The sequence below is a fragment of the Arachis stenosperma genome, chromosome 9 (genome assembly GCF_014773155.1).
Source record: "Arachis stenosperma cultivar V10309 chromosome 9, arast.V10309.gnm1.PFL2, whole genome shotgun sequence".
Taxonomy (NCBI): Eukaryota; Viridiplantae; Streptophyta; class Magnoliopsida; order Fabales; family Fabaceae; genus Arachis; species Arachis stenosperma.
This window is the reverse complement of record NC_080385.1, coordinates 158,574,022-158,601,511: the sequence shown is the minus strand read 5'-3', so window position 1 is coordinate 158,601,511 and position 27,490 is coordinate 158,574,022. Positions and strand designations below refer to the sequence as shown.

General features: G+C 33.0%; 3 protein-coding genes across 3 annotated transcripts; 2 read left to right on the top strand and 1 right to left on the bottom strand.

Moving 5' to 3' along the window:
- Window positions 1-1,399: 1,399 nt before the first annotated feature.
- On the top strand, window positions 1,400-3,384 carry LOC130950292 (uncharacterized). The gene is made up of 4 exons (XM_057878804.1): window positions 1,400-2,131; window positions 2,234-2,417; window positions 2,517-3,246; window positions 3,363-3,384. The coding sequence occupies exons 1-4, from the start codon at window positions 1,400-1,402 to the stop codon at window positions 3,382-3,384; spliced, it is 1,668 nt and encodes a 555-aa protein (XP_057734787.1).
- A 13,834-nt stretch (window positions 3,385-17,218) lies between these two features.
- Window positions 17,219-20,164, top strand: LOC130947403 (protein CHAPERONE-LIKE PROTEIN OF POR1, chloroplastic). The gene is given in 4 exon segments (XM_057876098.1): window positions 17,219-17,689; window positions 18,481-18,538; window positions 18,541-18,837; window positions 19,751-20,164. Coding segments are annotated over 4 exon segments (888 nt in total). The 5' UTR covers window positions 17,219-17,332; the 3' UTR covers window positions 19,927-20,164.
- A 635-nt stretch (window positions 20,165-20,799) lies between these two features.
- LOC130950291 (protein ALTERED PHOSPHATE STARVATION RESPONSE 1-like) lies at window positions 20,800-23,748 on the bottom strand. The gene is made up of 4 exons (XM_057878803.1): window positions 22,737-23,748; window positions 22,267-22,487; window positions 21,771-21,994; window positions 20,800-21,670 (listed from the first exon to the last, which is right to left on the bottom strand). Exons 1-4 carry the CDS (start codon window positions 23,746-23,748, stop codon window positions 20,800-20,802), a joined length of 2,328 nt encoding a protein of 775 aa, XP_057734786.1.
- Between the last annotated feature and the right edge of the window lie 3,742 nt (window positions 23,749-27,490).

The window sequence follows — 27,490 nt, the reverse complement described above, 5'->3', positions numbered from 1 at the left end:
ATTCTGTTATAATTCACACAAACATGACTTTATACAATAATTAAATAAAATGTAAAAAAATTTATTTATTTAAGATCATTACAAGAACTAATTATAAAAAAAGAGTGTCCGTGCCTAACAAAAAAAAAATTAAAATCTATACACAAAAAATCTATAAAAACCAATATAATACTTAAAATATTTATTTGCCAATCAAAATGAAAAATATGGAAACTTAAGCGAAAACGAAAAAAAATTAATTTAAAAAATTTTATATTTTGTTGAATTATTTTATTATTATAATTCACACAAATATGACAACATAAAATGATTAAATAAAATATATTTTAAGAAATAAAATAAATAGTAAAAATTAAAATGATAACTCTAGGCGAAAGCATACAAAATAAAAATTATTAGAAGTAATAGAATAAATAAAATATGAACCAATATTATCGTCATGTATTGTATTATTTCGACCAGTAATATCTAAACATTTAAAAAACATGAAACAAAACATACAAGCTAAAAAATTTGGCCAAAGGCAAAAATTGTCATATCCTATATAAGATAATTAACTAAAAAATGCTATAAGACAATTGATGAACAAAGAACTTTATACAAAAAAAATTATGATATATAAAGAAAGTATTTTTTTTTAAATTATTTATTTCAGACTCAATCTATATTGTATTGACTATTTAATCTAAAAAAAATAATCCATGATAAACATAGTGTTACCATATAAACAAAAATATATAATGGAACAAGAAAATAATAAACATTTAGAATAATATAATGTTGTTATAGATCGTAAGTGATTTTAACTTTGTTATAACAGTTTCGAATAAAAGGTTTTAAACAAAATGATTTTATTAAAAAAAAAATAAAACTATATTGCTACAGAATAAATAATATTTCTTTATAATTAAAAGAATAAAAACATTTATTTAACGAATAAAAAACATCTTTAGAAAGAATAAAATAAAATATTTTATAATTAAAGTTGTTAAATACATCTGAATGACAAAATTTAAAAAAAATAAAGTCAAACAACATCACAATATTATACAATGTAACAAAGTCAAGAAAAATGATTGAAACATCACTTAAATATTTGATAGCTACTTATCTCTTTTTTATGATGACTACTATAATGGAAGTAATTTTTTGTATGTATAATCAACAAAGAACTATTTTTTTAGTTGTTACAAAATTCATCATTTTATGATTTTCATTATGAATGTAACCAAATATATGTTAATTTAATACGAGTACAGAAATTAGACAAATTGTTCGAGCATCCCATAATTGTGCTCGAAATTTTCAAGAGGATGGAACAATAATTCGAACTCCACTACCAGTCCCAAGGACATGTCATTACTGTAGCACACGTCTATTTCACCATGAGACGTTCGAGATGTGCTGTAATGGGGGAAAAGTCTCTCTTCCCCGAGTAAATGCTCCTCAGGAATTGCTTGAAATCTTCTTGGACCCCTCTGCAGAAGGAAACCATTTTAGAAAAGATATTCGTGGATACAATCATGTATTTTCCTTCACTTCGTGTGGTGTGCACATAGACGAACAACTGGCTATAACAGGTCGTGGTATATATACATTTCGTGCTCAAGGCTCAATATATCACAGTATAGGAGGATTTCATCCGGATCAGGGCACGCGGCCACGGTTTTTGCAACTGTACATATATGATACTGATCACGAGTTGCAGAATAGGATGCTGGAGAACACACAACTACATGAAACATTAGTTTTCAAGTTACAACAATTGCTACACCGGTATAATCCTTTTCTCCATGTGTTTCGCCAGCTTGCACAACGGTCAGATGTACATGAGTGTAGTTTGGTCATTAGAGAGCGACCTGCTAATCAGCCACAATATAGTCTTTCAACTGCGTCGCAGGTAGCAGCCATAATTGTTGGTGATGACATTGAAACAATGATTCGTGGGCGAGATATTAAGGTGCAAACTCATGCTGGTAGCCTACGAAGGATTCAGGAATTCGTTGGCTATTACGATCCACTACAATATCCTCTTCTTTTTCCATTTGGAACTCATGGATGGGATATCAATACCCGAAGTCAAAGTGGCGGCAAAGTATCGTGCCGAACATATAATAGTTATATGCTCCAGGTACAAATCTCCATTTCCTACGCAGTATAGACTTCAATAAAATTATGCCAAAAAATTAATCAATATATCTAATCTTTTTTGCAAATTCTAAAAAATTTGTAGATCCGCCCCGATGATCATTCCACCGTATTGCAAGCAGGACGACTACTACAACAATATGTTGTTGATAACTATGTGAAAATTGAAACCAGAAAGTTAAGATGGGTTCGAAATAGACAGAAGAAATTATGGGCTGAATTATACCAAGGTTTACAAGATGCTTTGCACACAGGAGAAACTAATGCAGGTAAATATTGTTGTATCTAATTGCTACTTCGAAAATCATTAAGAATTACCCAAAATAATTATTAAAACTAATAATATTTCTCTATATATTTGTCTTCAGAAAATGTTGGAAGAAAAAGAACAATATTACCATCGTCGTTCATTGGTAGCCGTCGCGACATGACCCAACGATATGAAGATGGAATGGCGATTGTTCTTAAAGAGGGAAAGCCAGATATTTTTCTCACAATGACATGCAATCCATCTTGGACTGAAATAACTTCAGAACTCAACCCAGTTCAAACTCCACAAGATCGTCCAGATCTAACAACAAGAATTTTTCGAGCCAAATTTGAACAGCTGAAAGAGGATGTAATTACTAAGGGTGTCTTGGGAAAGGTGAAGAGCTATATTTATGTCACTGAGTTTCAAAAAAGAGGGTTGCCACATGTACATATGTTGCTAATCTTAGAAAACAATGACAAGTTAATTGACCCGGAGCATTATGATAGTTTGGTACGTGCAGAGATACCATCTAAAGAAGTAGAACCACACCTACATGATGCTGTGCTAAAACATATGATTCATGGTCCTTGCGGTACACTTGATCAATCTTCACCCTGCATGAAAAATGGCAAATGTAAACGCAACTACCCAAAAGAGTTCGCAGCAGAAACACGAAGAGGTGACGACTCATATCCGCAATATAGGCGACGATTCGACACTCCAGTACAAATTAACCAAAATGTCACGGTTGACAATAGATGGGTAGTTCCGTACAACCCTTGGCTACTACTAAAGTATGATTGCCATATTAATGTTGAGATATGTAGTAGCATCAAGAGTATAAAGTATCTCTACAAATATTGCTACAAGGGTCCAGACCGGGTTGCAATGGAAGTTCACAACAGTTCTAACGTTGACGAGGTCCAACAGTTTGTTGATGCAAGATGGATTGCTGCTCCAGAGGCATGTTGGAGAATATTTAAATTTAACCTTTACCGAATGTATCCATCAGTGGAAAGGTTACAAATTCATTTGCCAAATCAACATCAAGTGAGCTTCTATGATCACCAAACCATTCCTGAAATACTTAATGATGATTATTTCTCTAGAACAATGCTCACTGACTTCTTTGCTCTAAATCGTGAGGAGGACCAACAATCTAAGCATCTTTTGTACAGGAAAATTCTAGAGTATTACACTTGGCACAACAAGGAAAAGGAATGGCGTCGGCGCAAGACACAGAGGAGATCCATCGGTAGAATTTATACTGTATCACCTTCAGAAGGAGAAAAATTCTATTTGCGTATTCTGTTATCTAATGTCAGAGGACCAATCAGTTGGGATGACTTGCTAACAGTGAATGGGATCCAATATTCGTCCTTCAAGCAATCTGCTCAACATCGAGGATTGTTAGAGAGTGACAGTAGCATCCGTGAATGTTTGGTTGAGGCATCTGTTTTACGATTGCCATGTGCTTTACGAAGGTTGTTTGCAACCATCTTAATATTTTGTGAGCCTACAGATGTAAGAAGCTTATGGGATGAATTTTTTTCATATATGGTGGATGATTATCCGTCAACCAGCACCACAACAGCCTTAGTGTTCACAAATCGGCTACTCAGGGATATAAATGATATACTCCTTCAGCACGGAAAACAGATTACACAATACGATTTGCCAGCTCTAACTCATGAAAATGACAATGACAACTCGATACCCAGAGTTATCCAAGAAGAACTGTCTGTCGAAGTACCCCGGGAAGACCTGTGTTCCGTAACAAGATTGAACAATGACCAGTCTAAAGCTTTCAAGTGCATTATGAATACAATTGATCGAAGAGAAAGTGGAGTGTTCTTTGTTGATGGGCCAGGAGGATCAGGCAAAACATTTCTTTACAGAGCTATAATTGTAGAATTGAGAAATAAGGGTCATATTGTCTTGGTAACTACATCATCAGGAATAGCCGCAACATTATTGCCTGGGGGTCGAACAGCTCATTCTAGGTTTAAGATCCCAATTAATGCAGAACCATCATCCATTTGCAACATAAGCAAACAATCAGATCTTGCAAAGCTGATTAGACAAACAACGGCAATCATCTGGGATGAAGCACCTATGGCAAATAAAGAATCGGTGCAATCATTAGACCGCACTCTGAGAGATATATTAGCAAACGATATGCCATTTGGAGGAAAAGTGATGGTGATGGGAGGAGATTTCCGCCAAGTACTGCCTGTGGTACCGAAAGGTAGTAAGTCACAAATGATTTCAGCTTCTATAGTTAAGTCTCAATTATGGGCTTCCACTAAAATTCTCCATTTGCGACAAAATATGCGATCTTCTAATGATCATGTTTTTGCTGAGTACCTTATGCGCATTGGTGATGGAATTGAACCCACCATACATGAAGACTTTGTACGGATACAAGCAAATATGGCAATTCCGTGGGAGGGTGAAACATCGTTACACAAGTTAATAGAAAAAATATTTCCAAACTTACAATCTCATGGGTGGGACGCTTCTTACATGGTAGAAAGGGCAATATTGACGCCAAAAAATCATGATGTGCAACAGGTTAATGATATAATTATCAACCAGTTTCCAGGAGAAGAACGAAATTTAGTCTCATTTGATGAAGTAGAAGGAGATGCTAATAATTTATATCAACAAGAATATCTTAACTCAGTTTCTACAGGCGGGTTGCCACCTCATGTGTTGAAGGTAAAAAGAGGTGCACCTTTGATGTTATTGAGAAACATAGACCCTAAGGCCGGCTTATGCAATGGTACAAGGTTACTATGTCGTGGAACTTTTCAAAACATGTTGGACGTAGAAATTTTAACCGGTCATCACTGTGGAAGAAGAGCTTTCTTGCCTCGGATAAAACACAAAACAACAGAAAATACAGGACTGCCATTTATCCTTATCCGGAAGCAATTTCCTGTAAGGTTGAGTTTTGCAATAACAATAAACAAATCACAAGGACAGACAATTCCTAAAGTAGGGATCTATCTCCCTAAACATGTATTTAGCCATGGCCAATTATATGTTGCTCTGTCTCGAAGTATTTCTCAGTCAACTACAAAAATTTTAGTCAAAGAAGAAAAAATAGATGGAACAAGTGGAGAATTTACCAGAAATGTAGTTTTCAAAGAAATATTGTTACCTTCCCCACAGGTAATTTATGTTCTTAGTAAGTGTGTGTAGTTACTTCTTGGTACAATTCAGTCTACATATAATTTTAATCTTTAAATCTTTTTCATTGATATATATATCTATGTATACAAACTTTAATTTATTGAGGATTAACGACTAATAATTTTTTAATAGACAATTTGATTTCAAAGGAGCTCATCAATATATGCCAGGAGATAAAGACAACCACCTTGAACATTTGTTTTATGCAACAGGTACGTACTAAGGCTGGGTTTGGTAAAGCTTTTTCAGGAGGTGCTTGTGCTTTTAAAAAGCACAAGCACGTCATTTTGCGTTTGGTAAATTAAAAAGCTCAAGTGCTTGTGCTTGCGGCTTTTAAAAGTTAAGGGTGCTTTTGAAAGTACCTAGGAGGGAGCTTTTCAAAGCTGGCTTATGCTTACCAATTTTTTTTTATTTTCCCGCACATATTTCCCGCTATTATATTGCCATTAAAATCTTCATATATTTCTAACTTCTCTTCATAACCTTCATAAAATCTAACACAATCTTCATATATTTTTATTTTTCAACCTAATCTTCACAAATTTCAACACAAATACATCTCTATCACATATTAGGTATGAACTTCTATCTATTTATATTATTTTTTTTGCGTTAATTTTATATTTTTTCAGTAGATCTATTATGTTTGTTTGTTTTTTTCTGTTCTTTGAAACGGGAAGAGGTTGATGAAAACCAATCATAAAATTTTTTTTGCATGAGCATTAGTCCAAATTATAATAACAACATGTATATACATATGTAAATATAGATATATAATCATAAGAGTAGTTTATTTGAGATATGTGTCCCATTTTTTATGATCTGTAAAGGTGAGCCAATATACATAGGTGGGTAATAGACGTACCCAGTACTAACATTGGATTACATACAAATTTTATTATTGACTAATGATAAATCTATTTATATTAGTACAGAGAATAAATCAAGTAAATATGTTAATTATTAGTCTCTAAAATTTGAGTTAGTATCAAAATAAAGTGTTAATTGATTCAATTAGAACTCCAAAATTTGATTCATGAATCATATTATCAGTTTATTGTTTCTTGTGATTTTTTTTTCAAGTAATGTTAATTAATTATTCTATGATTCTTTTGTTTTTATAATATATCCGGTTCCTGTGTTATTATTAGCCTACTAGAATAGAATAATATTGTATGTTTATTAGTCTTATTAATTGATAATAATACTTTATAAAATTTATTATTGTGTACCACATAACAAGTATTTAGGTATACCTGACTTAAAATTTTATGATTTACTTTGTTTTCAATCTTTCAATTTTTGTATGAACTTATGGAATAATTTTTGTTATCATATAATAAGTTTGATGGATACAACAATGAATTTGATCACATCTGAAGAGAAAAATGATGGAAAAGAAATTGCACAATGGAACAAAAATTTAGTAGACATCTTTTGTGCTTTGTGTGTGAAAAGTATTGAAGTTGGTAGCAAACCGGGCACACATTTTGATACCAAAGGTTGAAAACAATTGATAGCTGAATTCACAAAAGCTACGGAAAAAGAATATAATAGAAAACAATTGAGAAACAAATGGGATCAGTTGAAAGTAGATTGGAAGAATTGGAAGCAATTGAAAGGGAACGAGACTGGACTTGGATGGGATTCTGCTAAAAAGACAATTGATGCAAGTGAAGAGTGGTGGGCTAAAAAATTAGCGGTTAGTATTCTTAAGCTTAGTTTAGTAAGCATAGTAGCATACATATTGATATATATAATTAGTACTAAGTATCAATATTTTATGTAGGTTATTCCAAAGGCTAAAAAATTTAGAAAAAAAGGGATTCATCCAGATTTTGAGGCAACATTGGATAGGATAGTTCAAAGAACAGCTGCAACAGGAGAAGATGCTTGGACTCCATCTTCCGGAATAGTTCCTTCTTCAATTGAGAAAAATACACAACTTGAAGATAGTGAAGATTCTGATATAGAGCCTGAGTCTAGTGTTATAAACATTAAAAGAAAAAGGGAAAATTTCACTAATGCTAATACTTACAAGAAAGCAAAAAAAGTTGGAGGTGCTCAGAAATTGTCACACCAAATTGATAGACTTTGTGAGGCTGTGGAACGTAGGAGCTCCAATAAAAATGATACTTTGGGACCTAGTATAACTCAAGCAATAGAAGAATTGGATGCTATACCGGATATAGATCCACTTGGACAAATTTATATGTTTGCAACTCGAATCTTCTTGGATAAAGATAAAAGAGAGCTGTTCGTTGCCTTAAAGCATAAAGAAGTCAAAATTGCGTGGTTAATGAACGAAAAGAATGTCCAAGAGGAGAAGGAGAATAATTTATTTACAAAGCTTTTTTAAGATTTTTTTACATTCATTTTATAGACCATGAGTTGTGTCTGCTGTTTACATTCATTTGCTTGGATTTGTTTATTTTATTTGATCTTCTTTATTGCAAATAAAAATTACAATACTTTCCTTTCTTGATATATTATTCTATTTTTTTTAATCTTTGTATTCTTTCTTTTAATATAATTATTATACAGTGCATTGGAATATGGAAATTGATTATGATGAAGAGGAAGAGGAAGAATTTGATCGAGTTTTAACTTCTACAGCATGTTTGGTCTTCCAATATTATAATAAGTATATCTATAAAAGACCATGCATGACTTCTACACAAACAGAAAACAAATGTCTTAAAGAGATATTAGAAGGGAATAATAGCCGTTGTTGCAGCATGTTTAGGATGGAAAAAGATGTTTTCAAAAGACTATGCTATGATTTGGAAACAAACTATGTTTATGTGCCTCAAGGAGAATAAGTGCTGCAGAAATGCTAGCAATGTTCCTATTTGTACTAGGAGGTAGAAACTCAAATAAGTCAACTAAGGAGCGGTTTCAACATTTCGGTGAAACAATAAGTCGAAAATTTGAAGAAGTGCTACAAGCTGTGTGCAAAATGGCCATAGACATTATACAACCAAAGGATCGTGATTTTAAAGAAGTGCCTACAAAATTAAAGAATGATGATAGATATTGGCCTCACTTTAAGGTAATTTATATATTATTTATTTTAAAAAATATTATAAATAATTACCAAAAAAATTATTATCTTTCATTGCATGTGTTGGTATTAAATTTGCTTTATAGTATTTGTAAAATTAATGTTCTAATCATGTTAATCATAGGATGCAATTGGTGCTATAGATGGAACTCATGTGCCAGTGATTGTGTCTACTGAAGACCAAATTCGATTTATTGGTAGAAAAGGAATTCCAACCCAAAATGTTATGGCTGCATGTAATTTTGACATGGAATTTACTTTTGCTTTGGCCGGTTGGGAAGGGACAGCTCATGATACAAGAGTATTTTTATATGCAATTGGTACATCTGAGTTGAACTTTCCAAAACCTCCACCAGGTAATACTTGATTATCTTTAAGATTAAATTATATACTCCATATATAGATTTAATTTCTTATCATGTTTTCTTTCATTTAATAATATACAGGTAAATACTATTTAGTAGATGCAGGCTATCTAGAAAAGAAAGGTTATCTAGGACCATACAAAGGAGCAACATATCATTTGCCAGAATTTCGTCGTGCTAATGGACCTTCTGGATACTACGAAATATATAACTATGCTCATTCTTCACTTAGAAGCGTGATAGAACGTACATTTGGAGTTTGGAAAAAGAGATGGAAAATTTTACGAGATATGCCTAGTTTTAGCTATAAAAAAACAAATTCAAATTGTTATTGCAACAATGGCTCTGCATAACTACATTAGACGTTATTCTACAAGTGATCGTAAGTTTAAAAAATATGATCAGATGGACGTTGAGCTTGAAGAAGAAGATGGATATGGCGATGAAGGTGAAGCTGAAAATGGAGTTGAAAAAGTTGGAGATGAGTTTCTTGGAACTATGGAGATGGTTCGAAATAATATAGCATTAAGTTTGATTGGTGGAAAAAATTAGATTATAGTAATTTAGGTAATTTAATATTTTTAGTAATGATGTTTAGGATAAAATAAATTTTTATGATACTTATATAAAATTTTTAAGTTAAAAAATAGAAGAATTTATTTATTATATTTATGTTTATTATGAATTTTTTATTTTAACATTATTTTATTTTAAAATATTATATAAAATTTTAAAGAATTTAAAAAAAATATTTTTTTGTTATAAACATGTTTATTATAATTTTTTTAACTTTTAAAAGCTGTTTTACCAAACACAATTATGGTGCTTGTACTTATTAAAAGCCATTTTTAATTTGATTTTACCAAACGTAAGTGCTGCAGCTTTTAAAAAGCTGTCTTTTAAAAGACAGCTTTCATAAGCTACTTTTAAAAAGCAAAAGCTTTACCAAACTAAGCCTAATTATCATTAACTAAGACATACTATATATATACTAGAAATATATTAACAAATATCAATTACAGGAAGAAGGATTCCAAAATCTCTGGAGTGCATGGAAAGATGAGCAAGTGGTGCGCGAAATTGTGATCACTACACAACTTTGCACAACTAACCAGCAAGTGCACTGGGTCGTCCAAGTAATACCTTACGTGAGTAAGGGTCGATCCCACGGAGATTGTTGGTATGAAGCAAGCTATGGTCACCTTGTAAATCTTAGTCAGGCAGACTCAAATGGGTATAGTGATATACGAATAAAGCATAAAGATAAGGATAGAGGTACTTATGTAATTCATTGGTAGGAACTTCAGATAAGCGTATGAAGATGCCTTCCCTTCCGTCTCTCTGCTTTCCTACTGTCTTCATCCAATCCTTCTTACTCCTTTCCATGGCAAGCTTATGTAGGGTTTCACCGTTGTCAGTGGCTACCTCCCATCCTCTCAGTGAAAATGTTCCTATGCTCTGTCACAGCATATGGCTAATCAGCTGTCGGTTCTCGGTCAGGCCGGAATAGAATCCAGTGATTCTTTTGCGTCTGTCACTAACGTCCCGCCTGCTAGGAGTTTGAAGCACGTCACAGTCATTCAATCATTGAATCCTACTCAGAATACCACAGACAAGGTTTAGACCTTCCGGATTCTCTTGAATGCCGCCATCAGTTCTCGCCTATACCACGAAGATTCCGATTAAAGAATCCAAGAGATAAACACTAGAGCCTTGGTTGCTTGTAGAACAGAGTGGTTGTCAGTCACTTTGTTCATAAGTGAGAATGATAATGAGTGTCACGGATCATCACATTCATCAAGTTGAAGAACAAGTGATATCTTGGACAAAGAACAAGCGGAATTGAATAGAAGAACAATAGTAATTGCATTAATACTCGAGGTACAGCAGAGCTCCACACCTTAATCTATGGTGTGTAGAAACTCCACCGTTGAAAATACATAAGAACAAGGTCTAGGCATGGCCGAATGGCCAGCCTCCCAAAGTGAGTTCAATCATAAAAACATGATCAAAAGCTCTCTAATACAATAGCAAAAGGTCCTACTTATAGAAAACTAGTAGCCTAGGGTGTACAGAGATGAGTAAATGACATAAAAATCCACTTCCGGGCCCACTTGGTGTGTGCTTGGGCTGAGCAATGAAGCAATTTCGTGTAGAGACTCTTCTTGGAGTTAAACGCCAGCTTTTATGCCAGTTTGGGCGTTTAACTCCCATTTAGGTGCCAGTTCCGGCGTTTAACGCTGGATTTCTGAGGGTGACTTTGAACGCCAGTTTGGGCCATCAAATCTTGGGCAAAGTATGGACTATCATATATTGCTGGAAAGCCCAGGATGTCTACTTTCCAACGCCGTTGAGAGCGAGCCAATTGGGCTTCTGTAGCTCCAGAAAATCCACTTCGAGTGCAGGGAGGTCAGAATCCAACAGCATCTGCAGTCCTTTTCAGTCTCTGAATCAGATTTTTGCTCAGGTCCCTCAATTTCAGCCAGAAAATACCTGAAATCACAGAAAAACACACAAACTCATAGTAAAGTCCAGAAAAGTGAATTTTAACTAAAAACTAATAAAAATATACTAAGAACTCAACTAAAACTACTAAAAACATACTAAAAACAATGCCAAAAAGGGTACAAATTATCCGCTCATCAGCAAGCAATTACATCAATCCAACCAATAGACAATAAAGTAATTTTTTAAATTAATTACTGTCAAAATTGCATTCAATATACATACTTCTATTTCTATGTTAGTAATCATAATCATATGTTATCTAATAGGTTCATTCCCTTCAAATTTATTCTATTGGCTGGGGAGGAACGGTTAAAACAGACAAGACCCAATTCTGGAAGATGATAAAAAAGGAAATACTGCTCCAACAACATACAAGGTAACACAATCATCGTAATCAGAATGTTATTGATATGCCTATTATCTATCCCCTTCTATGTTCTTCTTTTACTAATAAAATATGAAGGAAAAAAGTATATGCCTAAAATATTAAAAGGTTACTCTGAGATTGTAACGGAGATTATGTTTCTCATGTTGAATAAAGTTACAAAAAATAATTTTAAACTACGGATAATAAATTAAACATTTTTCTTTTTCCAGCAACAAACTCATAGGAGCGGAATCAACTGATGTTAGTAAAGAACAACATTGCAGGTACCTATCATTAGATTAAGAAACCACCCAAAATAGAGGTAATATCGGATACTTATAGATTTGAATGCTCTACAGAGGGTTTAATGGCTTCTTTTGTTGTGCATGTGTAGGAAATCCAACCTCAAACAAGAAATTTCAATTTTGCAGGTTTTATATTTTTTATTATTAACTTTTCGTTCAAATATAATGAAATTTGTATTGGCATATGGTATATTTTATTGATTTCTAAATTTTGTAGTTTTTCGAGGCTCAAGAATCTATTGATAAGGAGATGTATGAGGAATTGCTAAAGATTTTTTCTCGGTACAAATTCAGAAATTACTTTAGATTTATCTTAACGTTTTTACTTATAGTTTGATATATAATCACAAAAAAAAGGCATAATTATTTTTCTTCTTTACACTTTTTGTAGGCACAAGAAAGATTCTTCAAATACAGATCCGTACTTTGGTTTACCACTTAAAAAAAAAGGTCCCTAAACAAAGAAAAAAAAGTGACTTTTAAATATGGCTCATTTTTTGTAAACTATCGTATTTTTCTATTTATTTTTATGACTTTGAGTTAGATAGAAGAAGATAAAATAATATTGTAATAATTATTTTATATGAATTATGTTATTTGTAGATTTGTAGATAGGTGATGTATGTGTTTATTATAATTAAATCATTTTCATATTGTTATTGTTTATAGATAGGTAATATATGATTATTTTAATTTGAACATTTTTATATTGTTATAGATTATTCTATATTATTATTTTTATGTTATTCGAATTTAAAATTTTAAAATTCATTGAAATAATTAACTTTAAATCCCATAAAAACGGTAGTGCCTGTTGAGCCGCTAGTAATAATAATGCTACTTAGAATAAAATTATATCATACAAAATTAAAAAGATTAGCCATATCCATATAAGTAGTATTTTTAGTAATAAAAATATGAAATTTAAGTAATAGTGTTAAAAAGTAAATATTCTGAACTAAATGATTTTAAACTATTACAAAATCAAGTATCATAATGTATCATTATTAGATCTCTAACATCTTCATTGGAATACCTGCAAAAACATTCAAATAAGATTGTGTTGTCTTTTAATTCATGAAAAAAAAGTCTCAAGACATTATTTAAAATAATATTTTAATGTACTTAAAAAAAAGTAGGAATACCCAATAATGTTGAGTTTTCATTTTCACAACATAAAACATCTTATTGAACTCTTCATCAATCAATATATATATTACTAGACTTGATATCCTAGACTTGATATCCTGGTGAACAACTTTCAATTCAATTGCTTCATGTAACTAAATAAGCAAGCCTGTCAAGAATGAAGGTAAAATAGAGAGTGATATTAATGATATTTTCTCATATTAAAACCTAACTATAGTATTATTTAACTAGACAAAAGAATACTATTAACCAGATATTGAATTGCAATCAAAACCATTTAGAGACAAAGAACTTAAAGTAAAAATAAAAATGTGTTAGAAATTACCAAGTCAATATTTTAAAGTAGAAAGTTGTAGCACCTCAAACCGATTAGATTCATAAATGATTTTTTTTACCTGTTAATTTATGATCTTTTAAAAGATGATTCAAAATATTTTAATTTTTTTTAAATAACTAATTCAATTATTTATTCAAACTTGTTCTAACTCTATTTAATTCGGTAACAGAATAAAGATTTAATTATTTTGTTAATTTTTATATTTTTATCAACTTTTCAATTAAATTCTTATATTTTTTTAATTAGGTTTTTATACTGTATTTTTAATTTTATAATTAGGTATTTTTTAGTATAAAAAATAATAAAATTAACTAAATATTTTTTTATAAATTGAAGGTATTTATAATAAAAACCTAACTAGATTTTTGATCCTATGTATTTTGAAATAAATATTTGATTAATTTTAATATTTTTATATAAAAAAATAAATTAAAAATAATACAAAAATCTAATTAAAAAATATAAAAATTTAATTAAAAATTTAATGAAAATATAAAACCCAACAAAATATTGAAACCTAGAATAAATAGGCACATTAAATTGTCTTTATCGATTTTGTTCCGTTAAGTTTCCTTGGAAGGACAAATATGAAATATGTCTACAATAGGTGGTATCCTAATTATCAATTTAATTTTAATGAGCTCGTTCGAATTCCGAATGATTATACTATTATTACGAATAAAGAATTCCTTTTGACATAGGAATGGATATTACAATACAATGATAAAAGAAAATGAAATAGCATTAGAAAAAATGATGTGATGACCTTATATGAGACGTTACAAAGGCTAATCGGACACACATATGCTGGAAATAGAATTTCTCCAGTTTTTTTAACACTTGATAGAATACAGTGTGATTTTTTTATTTTTGATTTTATAAATAGGACCAGAAATAAATAAAAAAGAGAGACAATAAATGATTAAATTAAATACTAAACATCATTTATTTTTTTTTTTTTGCTGAAAAAGATCCACTACCACATATGCTTGAGGTGAGACACCAGCTCCCCTTTAGGAATTAATGTGATCAGCGTATCATTAATGTCACGGATATCCGATATATTCTCACTAATTTTACCTTGTAGTCTTCGGAGAATAATGTATTTCTCTTATGTATGTGCCTAAACACATGAGAATTCCAAACTTTTAAAGAATTATGAAACTCTTCTAAGCAAGCATTTCAAGGTAAATGATTATTTTAGATTTCTAGTTACTTTTAACCATATTATCAAACTCTGAATGACTAAACCAAGCTGATAGAAACCTGAACGATTGTCTACTCCGATTGGGTGAGGGAGGAACATGTAATTGCAAACAGAACGGAAAATGATCAGATTTAAACGTGAGCAAATGGTGAACGGACGCACTAGGAAAAGCAATATGCCACTCAAGCGTTGCCAACCTTTGATCAAGCCTCTCTATTAAGCTTCCTCTCTTTTAAGTGAAAGGCAAACCTAAATACCCCAAATTGATGAGTCCATAGTCAGAAATACAAGAAATAAACTCAGAACATGCTTCTCCAACTAATTAGGAATACCATTTGTCCTCTTAAAGTCATGCAATAGAGCATTGAAGTTCTCTATAGTACACCATGGGAGATTACTACTACCTCTCAGGTCATGCAAGCTCTCCCATAAATAATTTTAAGATGTCTATGCAGGCTACCAAAGATGCACTCTCATCCAGTGATTTATCTGGTGGCCCAACTGTAACTCCATCCCTAAGTCTTGCAGATGTTTCCAAAGAACAGTTAGGGGCATTAGATGTGGGGCCGGGGGGGGGGGGGTGTTGTCCATGTGGCTAATCATGACAGCTTGATTCTTCTTCATAAAGCCAAAGGCTTCCCATTGTTTCTTCTCGAGATCTCATTCTAGCAAGCATGTCCACCTCCATCTCCCTCAGGTATGAGTTCTTGAGTTTCAGAGAAGAGTTTTCATTCATTTTTTGGGATTTGGCATTTGAGATAGATTTTTTTCAAATTCTTCTATTTGGGTTTAACCCCCTTCTTAGACATAATAGGTCCAATCTTTATGGAAGAGGCCTTTTTGGACCCTTGGGTTTTTTTTTCCGCACCAAGCCGCAATGTTTTCCTAACCTCAGACTTACTTGTTTGGTTTTTTATTTGGCTTTGTTTTGGATGTGGCCCATCTTGCATGGTTTCAATATGAGTACCTTGTACACGTGCGTCTTCGTCGACGTCACTACCAGATTCACATTTCTCTTCATTCAGATATCAAAACGCAATCCCTCTCTTTACTATTACTATTGATAGAAATTCTTTTAGTACTTGCCTTATTCGAGTGTGATTCTTTTCCCAAATCGCTCCTTCAATTTTCAATCAAAATCTTTTCTTGCTTCTTTCTGATTGGTCATTTGACTATCATCCAAGGCCCAAAATCAAGGGAACTTTGTTTGGCCTTAACTTTCTCCCACAAATCGGAACTTTTCTGAATGATGGTTTCTATCAGAGAGCTAGTCCATCTTTTCGCTGGTCCATCCCTTCTTGGCTGGATGCGGCGACTAAACTCAATTGTTGGGTCTTAGTGACAAAGATTTTAGAGCACTGATCCGCCTTGTGGCCATATTTTGCCACATGAAAAGCATATAAGGTGCAAACCTTTATATTCAATGTTAAGATTGTTGCCCAACACAGAGATTCTAAAAACTAACTTCCTTATCAGATTGATTTCAACGCAAATCCTTGCGAACCTGCCTCTAGAGTGAATGGACGTAGTTTGATCAATCTTCAACATATTATCAATAACAGAGCCAACCTTCCATAAAAAATGGTAGTTATACAATTCAATTGGCAGATTAAGAATTCTTATTCATACCGCAACTTTACTCAACATACTCTCCAAAGATAGAAAAAAAAGCTTTTAACGTTGGACGATCAGGCAATGCGCAACAATCATCCATAGACCTCTAAAAAAAGTACGAAAATAATCCTCTTTTTCTGAAAAATGCACAAAAAAATAGTGACAATTCATATCTATATGACTTTTATCATTTCCTTATTCATCCAATCTCTATGAAGACGTTGCTTCATGAATGCAAGATCAACTCCCTTTCTAATGAGCTTCACCATTAAAACCACCTTCCATGACTTACAGTCTTACACCATTCGTCAAATTCATCCTTAAACACAAAAATCACCGGACAGGGATCGAAAGGTTTACTCCTGTTCTTCACTTTACCAAGTCCGCCTCATGTGTGAAAACCTTAGTAGAGCTCTCTTTCACAGAAGCACTCGTCTTAAAAGTCTCTTCCATGACACACATATAAAACCAAAAATTCCCCAAAACAAAACAAGCCAATATTCCTACAAACCAAAATTCATGTAACGTAGAAGCAAAAGAAGTGGATATAGGAGACAAGACGCCACTTGCGTTAACGTTTAATAAGGATAATGATGACGAAGATATTAACTAGCATCAACGGTCAGAAACAAACCAAATGTGGCGCTACATGCTTCCGTTCCGTCTCCGTTAAACTTAAAACTATTTCAAGTTTTAACACTTCATTTCTCTTTTTTTTTTTTTCTTCTTCTCTTTCTTTCTCACTCAGATTAAGTTAAAGCCTCACACTCTCAATTCAATTTCTTTCACAAAAATAAAATTAAAATAAAATAAATAAATGGCTGCCACACTTTCCGTCCGGCCCGACCGCCTCTCATCCGGTCCAGCCTTCCCCGGACATCCGGTTCGCCGACTCGACGGTGTTCCACTCGGAAAGCCGATCGTCACCGAACCATGGCGTGGCGCCGCTCCCCTGCAGACGAGGTACTGGAGGAGGCTAGCGCGGCCGGCGAGGACAGTGGCGCCGGTGCAGGCCGGGTCGAGAGCGGATGACTCGTCGGCGCCGTTCGAGATGTCGGTGGAGAGCGCGCTGAAGCTGCTCGGAGTGTCTGAGGGAGCTTCCTTCGAGGACATACTCCGCGCCAAGAACTCCATCGTCGCTTCCTGTAAGGACGACCACGAAACTATCAAGCAGGTTCTCTTCTTCTTCTTCTTCTTCATTCTTCGATTTATTTGTATGTTTTTAATTTTCTCGCGAGTTTCGGATAATTCGAAACGGTTATTCGGTGATTCTCATTCGCATTTTAATAATCACCTCCGATTGTGTGGTACATATTAGAAAACTGTAGATTTTGGTTTTTAGGTCTGAATTTGCTTGCAGTGGTTTAAATTGCGCTAGATTATGTTGCCATGGTAAGGGAGTTAAAAAATTGGATGGATGAGTGGTTAACGGCTTTAACTGATTTTAGATTTACTAGGGATTAGGGAGCTTTACTCTTTAAGTTAGGTAATGTGTAATTTATGTGAATAATTCAGCTGATTTATATGGTTAATCAATTGCCCGTTCTAGCTTACCAAATGATTAATAGTTGAGTTAGTTCAATAAAAATTTGGTTAAATACATGTATGTGAGGTATCAGTGCACAATGTCTCTATGCAACTATATCATGAATGAATATCATTTTTACTTTGTGGGGTTCTTTTTCCACCTTGTAATCTCTGTGTTTGGGTTATGTGTGTGATAAGAGGCCTAAAGGAATGATGGGGATTACTCCATCTTACAGTTTATATGAACATGCAGCCATGCACTATTCTGTTTGCCATATTTTTTTTATGTTGTAAGGTCAGTACTTTTGTGTTGTTATGCCGCGGGTTGGCATCGAATTTGTTAATATCTCTCTTTTTTGCCTTATGGTTTACTCTCTTATGAATCTAGATGAAGTGTACTCCCTTATCGATGCATTTGGTGGGATTTTCTTTTTCTAGGTTGAGGCTGCGTACGACATGTTGCTTATGCAGAGCCTAAGCCAGCGGCGAGCAGGAAAGTAGTGAACAGCAGTGTTCGCTATGCTGATGTCAAACGTGTTAAGTCCCCAGCTGTGGGATCAATGCCTCAATGGTTGCAATCCACCATGAAGAATTCCCCTGTTTCAATTGTGTCACCTTCCACTAGTGATTTAGGCTTACAAGCTGGAGTATATGGTGCATTGATGGGTTTAACCTATATCAACGGGACCTCTACACCCTCTGCTGGTTATGCTGGGGCTGATGTTCCTGGACTTATCTTGGCTGGTAGCTTTGGAGCTTCTCTGTACTTCATGACCAAGAAGAATGTTAAGTTAGGTAAGGAGACTGTTTGTCAGGTTGTTACATTGCAAAATAATTTCTGTTTCATAAGTATTTCATATTGACTTGAATGTTGGAAGGCCAAAATGTGTGGGAAAACAAGAGGAAAGGAAAATGAAATTCTGAGTTTTATTACCTTCTTTACTTTGTTTGAACTGTAAAATGAAGACTGATATGCAGATGAAACCAATGAGGGCTATGAATTAACTCCATCTCTTGGATTTTCTGAAAACAGTTTTTTGATGTAGGATTTTGTTCTGTTTGTTGTCTAGGTTACTTTCTGACCGAATGCAACTATTTTTTACATAATATAATCATCCGTGATAAAATATTTAGAGAAAGTTATAAGTTAAGCTTATAGTTATCCATAAAAGCACCTTGTGTGCTGAACTTCCTCTTGCATTGTAATGACTCCTGGAATACACAATCAATAACTGCCATGTTAGTGTGGCTATTACATCAGACCTTATCCAAAGAATGAGACCAACCTATTGTTTTGACTTCATTTTATATGTTCTTCCAGCTTTCCAGTATTGAATGTAAAAGAGACTGGGTTTACAGGAAAAAGATTGTAATTTTGGTGCTGCTAATCTGAATGTTGGTTACTCCTGTTTAGAGTATGTCACATGAGGAGGGCATTATTTACTAAACATGAAGATTATGCCAATGAAAATGGTTGTCTCTGGAGGACTTAGAAGTTAGAACTATCAAATAAATGTGGCAGTTAATGTAGTTGAAAAAGGTGATCACCTTGACAAATGACAAATGGTTGCTTCTAGCTGTGGGTGATCCTGTCAGACCTTTTGCCTCTTTCTTCCAACTCTGTTTAATTCTTATGGATTATCATAACCACTTTTCTTTGAATCCTCATTTTGCTCTTTTTTACATTGTTCTTATCTATTTTTTGCAGGGAAGGCTACGGTTATTACCATAGGAGGGCTCATAGCTGGCGCAGTAGTAGGATCGGCTGTAGAGAACTGGTTGCAGGTAGATATTGTCCCATTTATGGGCATTCACTCCCCTGCTGCTGTTGTTAGTGAAATCATAATTATTTCTCAATTCTTGGTTTCTCTGTACCTAAGATAGAAAAACACATGACCATGTATTAAAATGTGAAATTGTAATTATTTATTTGCTTGCAGCATGATCATACCCAAAGTTTTTTTCTTTAATCTTTTTTCCTCCCCTTAGGATGTGAAACCATTGAATATGTACAAAACTTTGAATAGAATGTAGCTGCTTATCTTGGCAATTAAGAACCATGGAACTTATATTGGATGAAGGGAGATGTATGATCATTATTGTTTAGTAAGCATTCTGCAATTCCATATTGATTTCTTTATTGTTTAATAAGCATTTTGCAAACTTATATATATGGGGCATATTTTGTTTGGGTGTGGCTTGAAAATTTGTGTTGGTATTTACATAATCTTTTGAAATTGATCTCAACCCATAAATGTATTATTTGGTTTCCAATAATGCCTCACGTGTGAAGTGTTTTTCTAGGGAGAAAGGAGCGTTAAATATTACCTTTTAATCTTTTAAGAACAATCAAAGAAATGAGCAAAGATGTTAAAATGGCCCAAGCAAACAAAAGGAAAGTTAGCTTTGTAGATGGTGCGAAATTGGATTAGTAACTTAAAAAGATGGCAAAAATATGGTTCCTGGAGAACACTACTATTCATAATATTTTATACTTGTGCTTCTACGCTACCTTGGTTACTACAGATTTCAAAGATTTCCACCCTTTTAATCCCATACAATCTGCATTTTCTTGACCTCTTACCTTCTAATGGTGAATACGGGAACAATACAATACAAATAATTAAACTAGAAAAAAAATGCCAAGTGCCAACTAATACCTTAAATAATAAAATTGATGTCTCAGCGAGCTGCTTCGACACAAACACAACACAAATAATAGTATCATAATTACATAAACCATTACAACTAATGCAGTTATTGTCCATTTTTGTTGCAATTTTCAGCATTGCAGCCATCACCCTCTATATACCCAATGTTCCCAACCTTGTCACCATTTTCACTGCAAGCAACAAGCTCATTGTACATTCTCTGTGATGCTTTGGAGAACTCGGTTAGGGATTCAAACACCAAAGAGAATCCAGATTGCAATCCACGTAGTGTTATCCTTTGTGTTTCTTGCATGCAACTTTGATGCTTCTCTTTCTCTACCTCCAGTTTTCTTCTCAGTGTCTCCAACTGATCATCATTCTTCTCCATCAAGCTTTCTTCTTGATCTTGATCATGATTACTTCCCGCCTCTGGTTTCGGGTCCATTACTTGCAACTCAAGCAACTTCATCTTTGAATCTTTATGCAAACTTAACGACCTTCTTTCCAAGTCTTTTGCTAGGCTATCTACTTTCCTTTTCTGCTGCAACTCTTCACCCTGCTGATGCCAAAGAGCTCTCACATCCTTCGCCACGCTTTTCAATGCAAGCGATACCATTTTGTCGGGTAACTTTTGCAGGGAATTTAACCAATTGCTGCATATCACAAGTAGTGGTGGCCCATTGGCTTGATGATATGGCATGGGTACATCTTTGCTTCTCGAGTAGAATTCGACTTCTGGGACTATAAACTTGCTCAGCCAACTGTGAAGAGCTTCAACATATGCCTTTTGAGCAGTAGTGTACTCTCTAAAACACATTCGCCAGTTTTGAAGCTGTGTTTCGAGCTGAAGAGTCGCCAACCGGTGAGATTGATTGCAGAATTTCCCGAATGTGGGACATGTGAAAGACTTTACTTCAGAAAGAATCATCTTCTGAGTTTCATGGGATTCCAACATAACTTTCCACGATTGTGTCAAACTGCATACATTGCATTAGGAAAACGGAAAATAAGAAACCAACCAGTCTCAAAATTGTTGAGTCCATTTAGCCTAGTTTCCAGTAGTATATATTATCTCACCCTTTCAATAGTTCAACAATTTGAGGCTGTAACTCTTCATCTCTCATTTTCTGAATTCTTTTTGAGATTGATTCTGCACGATGTATTGCAACCAAGATACCAGCATATAGATCTTTCGCAGCAGCTTTCGTTTTGTCCATACTAGTTTCATCATCTCCCTTAACATTTTTGTTTCTCAACTGTGCACACTTTTTCTCATAATTTTTCCTGATGCTATCTCCAGCCTAAGGAAAATTTCTCGGTGTCAACTCGAATGCAAGATGGGACAAAGAAAGCAGGATTGTAAAATCTATTACATATTCCAAAGTATCGATCACAAAATATTAACACAAGCTATAATATTCCAACTAGTAATTATTGTGGATATGTATTCATCACCTTTCTAAGTATGCTTCTGAGGAAGCAGAACATGATAAATAATGCAGATGATTCAACTATAAGCGATATCATCATTGTAAAACAGAAAGTATAACTTCAAGCAGAAGTAGTACCATACCTTAACCTCCTCAAACAACTTCTTTTCCCATTCATATAACCTTCCTAAGGTTAATAAATGACTTCCTGAATCCATTCCACCATAATCATCAAAGAGATCATTCTTATATTCCACCCAAGTTGATGAATTTTTCGTATCCGAAACCACAAGACTCTTGCATGAGGATGGCCTAGATGACATGGACTTCCATGTTATTGCCTGAATAAGTTTGGTTGAACTTTCTGCATTAACATCACATGTTGTTTAAACTTTCTCAAGGCATAAATAATAGTGAAGTGCAAGTGAAAGAGGATCATAAAAAGTGCATCAATGTATCATTTTCAAGAATCATAGAAATGAAATAAGCAACTAAAGTGCACAAATCATACCCTATAAATCATACCCCAGTTTTTTGTAAATATTCCTATAAACAAATCACATAAATTTTTCTGAGATAACAGAAAGAAGACACAGTGAAGAGAAGGAGGCACCTTTTATTTCATCCAAACTAGAATGAAGTGGAATCCTATTAGCCTCAAGCATCTTTGTTAGATCCTTTCCAGAATCATAAGCCCTCACAAAATGATCTTCAATGTCCTTCAAAGCCTCAAGAAGTTCTCTCCCTTCACCTTCTGTCTCAAGAACAGCAAGCCCTCTCTGCTCACCTTCATCCACACCCTTCACACTCTCACTCACCACGTGCTCCTCACGTGCACTATTCCTCTTCTTCTTTTTCTTATTCTTCTTCTCTTCAAAAACATTCACCACCACCTTGTTCACATCAACAACCTCCTCTTCTTCTCTTTCTAGTACTTCTTCTTCTAACTCTGGAATCCCTTCCTCCTCCCTCACCACCCTCAAATCATCATCTGAGTTCCCCCGGTATCCACTGATAACCTCATTGGTTCTCATAACATCAAAAGGGTTGAAGAAATCCCACCCAAAATCCCTCTGTGGTGATGGCATTGAAGCTGCCATAGGCATAGACATAGGCATAGGCATGTGCATGTAGTAGTACTCACATGGCTGCTGTTCTTGTTCTTGTTCTTGTTGTTGCTGCTGTTGTTCATCTTGCACTTGTTCTCTCTTACATTGAGCTTCTTCTTCTTCAACCTTGTCCTCCCTCTCTTCCTCAGAACAAGAAGAAGTATTGCATGAGCCACAAGGTGGTGAAGCAGCAATGGCTTCAACATGCTTTGTCTCTGATGGAGTCTGTTGAAGGAACATGGGGTTGGTTATCACATTCTGAGAAGGAGGAGGAGGAGTAGGAGGAGAAGGAGAAGAAGGAGGGAAAGTTATGAGGAAAGGTGAAGAAGGAGAAGAATGGCGTGCAACAAAGAGTTTAATGGAAGCAGCAACAGCATAGAGAGAATGAAAGTACTTGCAATGTGCCTCAGCAAGTTCATATCTTTTATCCACTGCTAACTTTAACTGCTTCTTTCTCTCTCTACACATGGACACCACTTCTTCTTCTTCCTCTAGTTTTGATGCTACACACCCCATTCTCTCTCTCTCTCTCTTAATGTAAAAAAAGAAGATGGGGGTGTTTGAAGTGTTTTCTTAGAACACTACTTTTGGAAGATGGAGGGAGAAAGGTTTTTGCTTTATGGAATGTGGTGTTGTTTTCTCTGACAGATAAAAGGAGAGGGCTTTCCCAGATATGAAGAAGGAGAAGGAGAAAGAAAAGGAGCAAGTTCAAAGAAAAAAAAAAGTGCTTTTTTCTTTTCTTTTGCCTAGTTTAACGTGTGACAACAAAACCATTACATTCCTCTTTTTGTTCATGCCAAACAATTAAAAAAGAAAAAAAAATAATGCAGATAGTTACAACTTACAACCCTTTTCATCTATCTATCTCTCCAGTTTTTTCAGCTGCTATTTCACTTCTTCTTACTTGTTAACATTAACAACAATAGCATGAGCTACAAGGAACAACAAGAAAAGCAAAAGGAAAACAAACAAAAAAACATTGTAAAATGAGAGTTTATTACATATTAGTATATTACTATATTAGTGACTTAGCTTATTAATGAAATAATGTAATCCTTGAAAAGAGTAGCATTAACAGCAAATATGATTAATAAAAGGAAGAAGAAGTGCAAGTGTGTGAGTTGAGAGAGAGAGAGAGAGAGAGAGAAAGAAAAGAAGGTAGGGGCTCGAGAAAGAGAAAGAATGACATAAAGACAGGCTTCTAGTGTTTGGCAATTTGCAGATTTTGCACTTGCCTACTACTAAACCATCCAATGAAATTTTTTTTTCAAAGATTTATATGATAAGAAAGTGATAATTTAAAAATCGTTAAATTTGTATTTCATATTATAAGTTTCATTATTTTATTTTAATTTGAAAATAACTAAATATTTTTTATTTTAAGAATTAGTTTTTATCATTAACTCATTCAATAATATTTTTTAGCATATACTCAAATAGATTCTTTAAGAATTTTGTGTTAGACACTTAACGCTTTTATCTCTAAAAAAAATTTATTACATTGAGTTTTATGAATTTTTTAAAAATAATATATGTAAATTCTCATTTTAGTTAAAACTTATTATTTTTATTTAAACAAATAGGTTTTAGAATATATAATAGAATGAATTAGGACAAATTATCCATTTAAATAAACTGTCAACAAAAATTACCAAAATACACATTATATGTAAACTGGATATTGAAATATTTTTTTTTTCCAAAACTATGTAAACCGCGACAGGGTATCGCGGTTTACAAATGCAAGTAATTCGCTACAGGGTTTTCGCGGATTACGTTGGCGAAAACTATCACATAAACTGCTACAAGAGTGTCGCAGTTTATGTGATAGTTTTTGCCAACTTAATCCGGTCAAAACCACACATAAACCGCAATACCCTGTAACGGTTTATGTGATAGTTTTCGTCAACGTAATTCGCGACACCCCTATAGCAGATTACGTGCATTTGTAAACCGCGATACTCCTGTTGCGGTTTACATAGTTTAAGGAAAAAATACATTTTGATATTTAATTTGCATAATGTATATTCTAATAATTTTGGTTAGCAGTTTATTTAAATGGGTAAATTTTCCGATGAATTATATGTATTACTTTTATAAAATTTAAAAACTTTAATATAATAAATTTTTTTAGGATAAAAATATCCGACGCAAATTATTTTAAGAACTTATTTTATTTTTTTTAAATCTCTAATTTCAAACTTTGAAAAAATTGTGAATTTTTTTATGATTAATTCTTATTTTAGTTAGATTTTATCATTTTTTTTATGTAAAAAGCGACAATTTAAGCTTTAGAATTAAAAGAGTAATATTTGGATACTAAATGAATGAAGGGGAGAAAAGAAAAGGTGTAAGTTAAAAATTAAAATGATATAAAAAATAGTAAAATTATTTTTTAAGTTTCTAACAATAAATACTAATAAAGATCTGGGGGTTTAAAAGCATCAGAAGCACAGAGAGATTAAAAATAAGGGTGAAGTTAGACTGAAATACTATTGGATCCACTTGATTAGTTGGACTGAGAAATTAGCTTATTAAAATTACATTAGCTTATCTTTCTCTAACACACAATATTATTTGGATGTACATTGAATTTAGATAAATTATTATTAAATGTTAGATTACTATATAAATTATTAGAGATCAATTTTGGAGTAGTAATAAAAAGGTTAATATCATATTAAAAATGTTAAGAAAACTTATCTTAAAAAGAATAGTGGGAAAAACAATTGTTTGGATGAAGATGGAGGAAGAGGTTGTGACTTGTGAGTAAAAAGAGGAGTCAAACACATTAAAAAAAAAAGTCCTTTTCCACTTAACCACAGGATGGTTTTGTCAGTAAATGGTGTCTGTGTCTCTCTTACTCTCTCTTGATTTTTTTTTTTTAATTAAGGTAGTCTTTGTCTTCTAATCATATAATGAGAGAATAATTGTATATTTAATCATAAACTAAATTCTGTTTGGGTTGAGTAGTTAGTAGTAAGTAGAGAATGCCAGTGTCAGAACTGTCACAAATTTACCCCCTTTCCTGCCCCCACTATATGCCTTATGCCATTGCCACTAGATTTTGTCACTTTAGTTTTTTCAGGTGTGATCTTAGATTTGATACACTATAAGATATGTTTGGTTTTAGGGTTAAGATAATAGAGATAGAAATATAACTTTTTTTTATATATTTATGTTTTGTATTTAGATAGGATAAAAGATAAGGACATGTAAAAATAACTAAAATTATCATTTTTAATTGAAAAAACAAAAAAAAACATTACATATTATTTTTTCTCTCTTCTAATAATAACAACTTCATGTTCTTTTATCCATATTTAAATTGGGGTGAATCTGTTTTCTTTCCTTAATGGCCAGTTGTTATTTTTATTTCATTAATTCAATGCTTAACTAAACCAAACAATCGGAAGGCTTTCCCACAAACCAAGATAACAATTTCCAATAATAATAATAATAATAAGATAGAGGGTGAGAGCCCTTTGGGCTTTTGCCAAATGCCAAGGGCTAGGATCAAATGTAATCAATGCTAACTTAGTTCATAACCTTCTTAATTATTAGAGCAACTCCAATGCTAAGAAATAGAGTTTCTCTTCTGACATATGGAGACTTAAGTACCATTAGAGTCAAAAGGGAAGGAGGACTCTTCACCTGGATCAAGGTTGAGAGTTCCTCTAAATAGGGACTTGCAACAACCAATAAAATCATGCCATGTGATAAGTTAATAAAAAAAATAAAAAATATATTAAATATATATTGAATAATTAAATTATAATTAATTTATTAATAATTATAATAATTTATTATATTAAATATTTATATATCTATTTAATTAATTATTTAATAATTAGTTATATTAAATTATAATTAATATAAATAATTATGTTAAATCAATATCAAATATTATTTATATTGTTATATTAAATTATAATTAATTAAATTTATTTTACATAAAAAATAAATTTAATTTTTACATATTATAAAATAATTTTTAGTTGGATTATTTATTTTTATTTATAAAATTTAAAATACTAACCAAATTTAAGTTATTTATTTTAATATTTTATAATATTAAATTATTTTAAATTTATAAATTTAAATAATATTATTATAAAAAATAATAATTATATTAATTTTAATTACTTTAATTAATTAATTATGTGGGACCACAATAGGAACTAAAGTTAGTTCCTTCTAACGGAGGAGAGAGAGATATTTTGAGTTCCTATTTAGTGGTAATGATGCAAAAGCTGAC

Coding starts and splice junctions, on each gene's coding strand:
- LOC130950292 (XM_057878804.1), top strand. CDS start 1,400: ATGTGCTGTAATGGGGGAAAAGTCTCTCTTCCCCGAGTAAATGCTCCT. Junction 2,418..2,516: donor CACAGGAGAAACTAATGCAG/GTAAATATTGTT, acceptor ATTTGTCTTCAG/AAAATGTTGGAAGAAAAAGA. Junction 3,247..3,362: donor AGTAGCATCAAGAGTATAAA/GTATCTCTACAA, acceptor TTGCTGCTCCAG/AGGCATGTTGGAGAATATTT.
- LOC130950291 (XM_057878803.1), bottom strand. CDS start 23,748: ATGGGGTGTGTAGCATCAAAACTAGAGGAAGAAGAAGAAGTGGTGTCC. Junction 22,488..22,736: donor TAGTTTGGATGAAATAAAAG/GTGCCTCCTTCT, acceptor ATGTTAATGCAG/AAAGTTCAACCAAACTTATT. Junction 21,995..22,266: donor AGTTGTTTGAGGAGGTTAAG/GTATGGTACTAC, acceptor AATTTTCCTTAG/GCTGGAGATAGCATCAGGAA.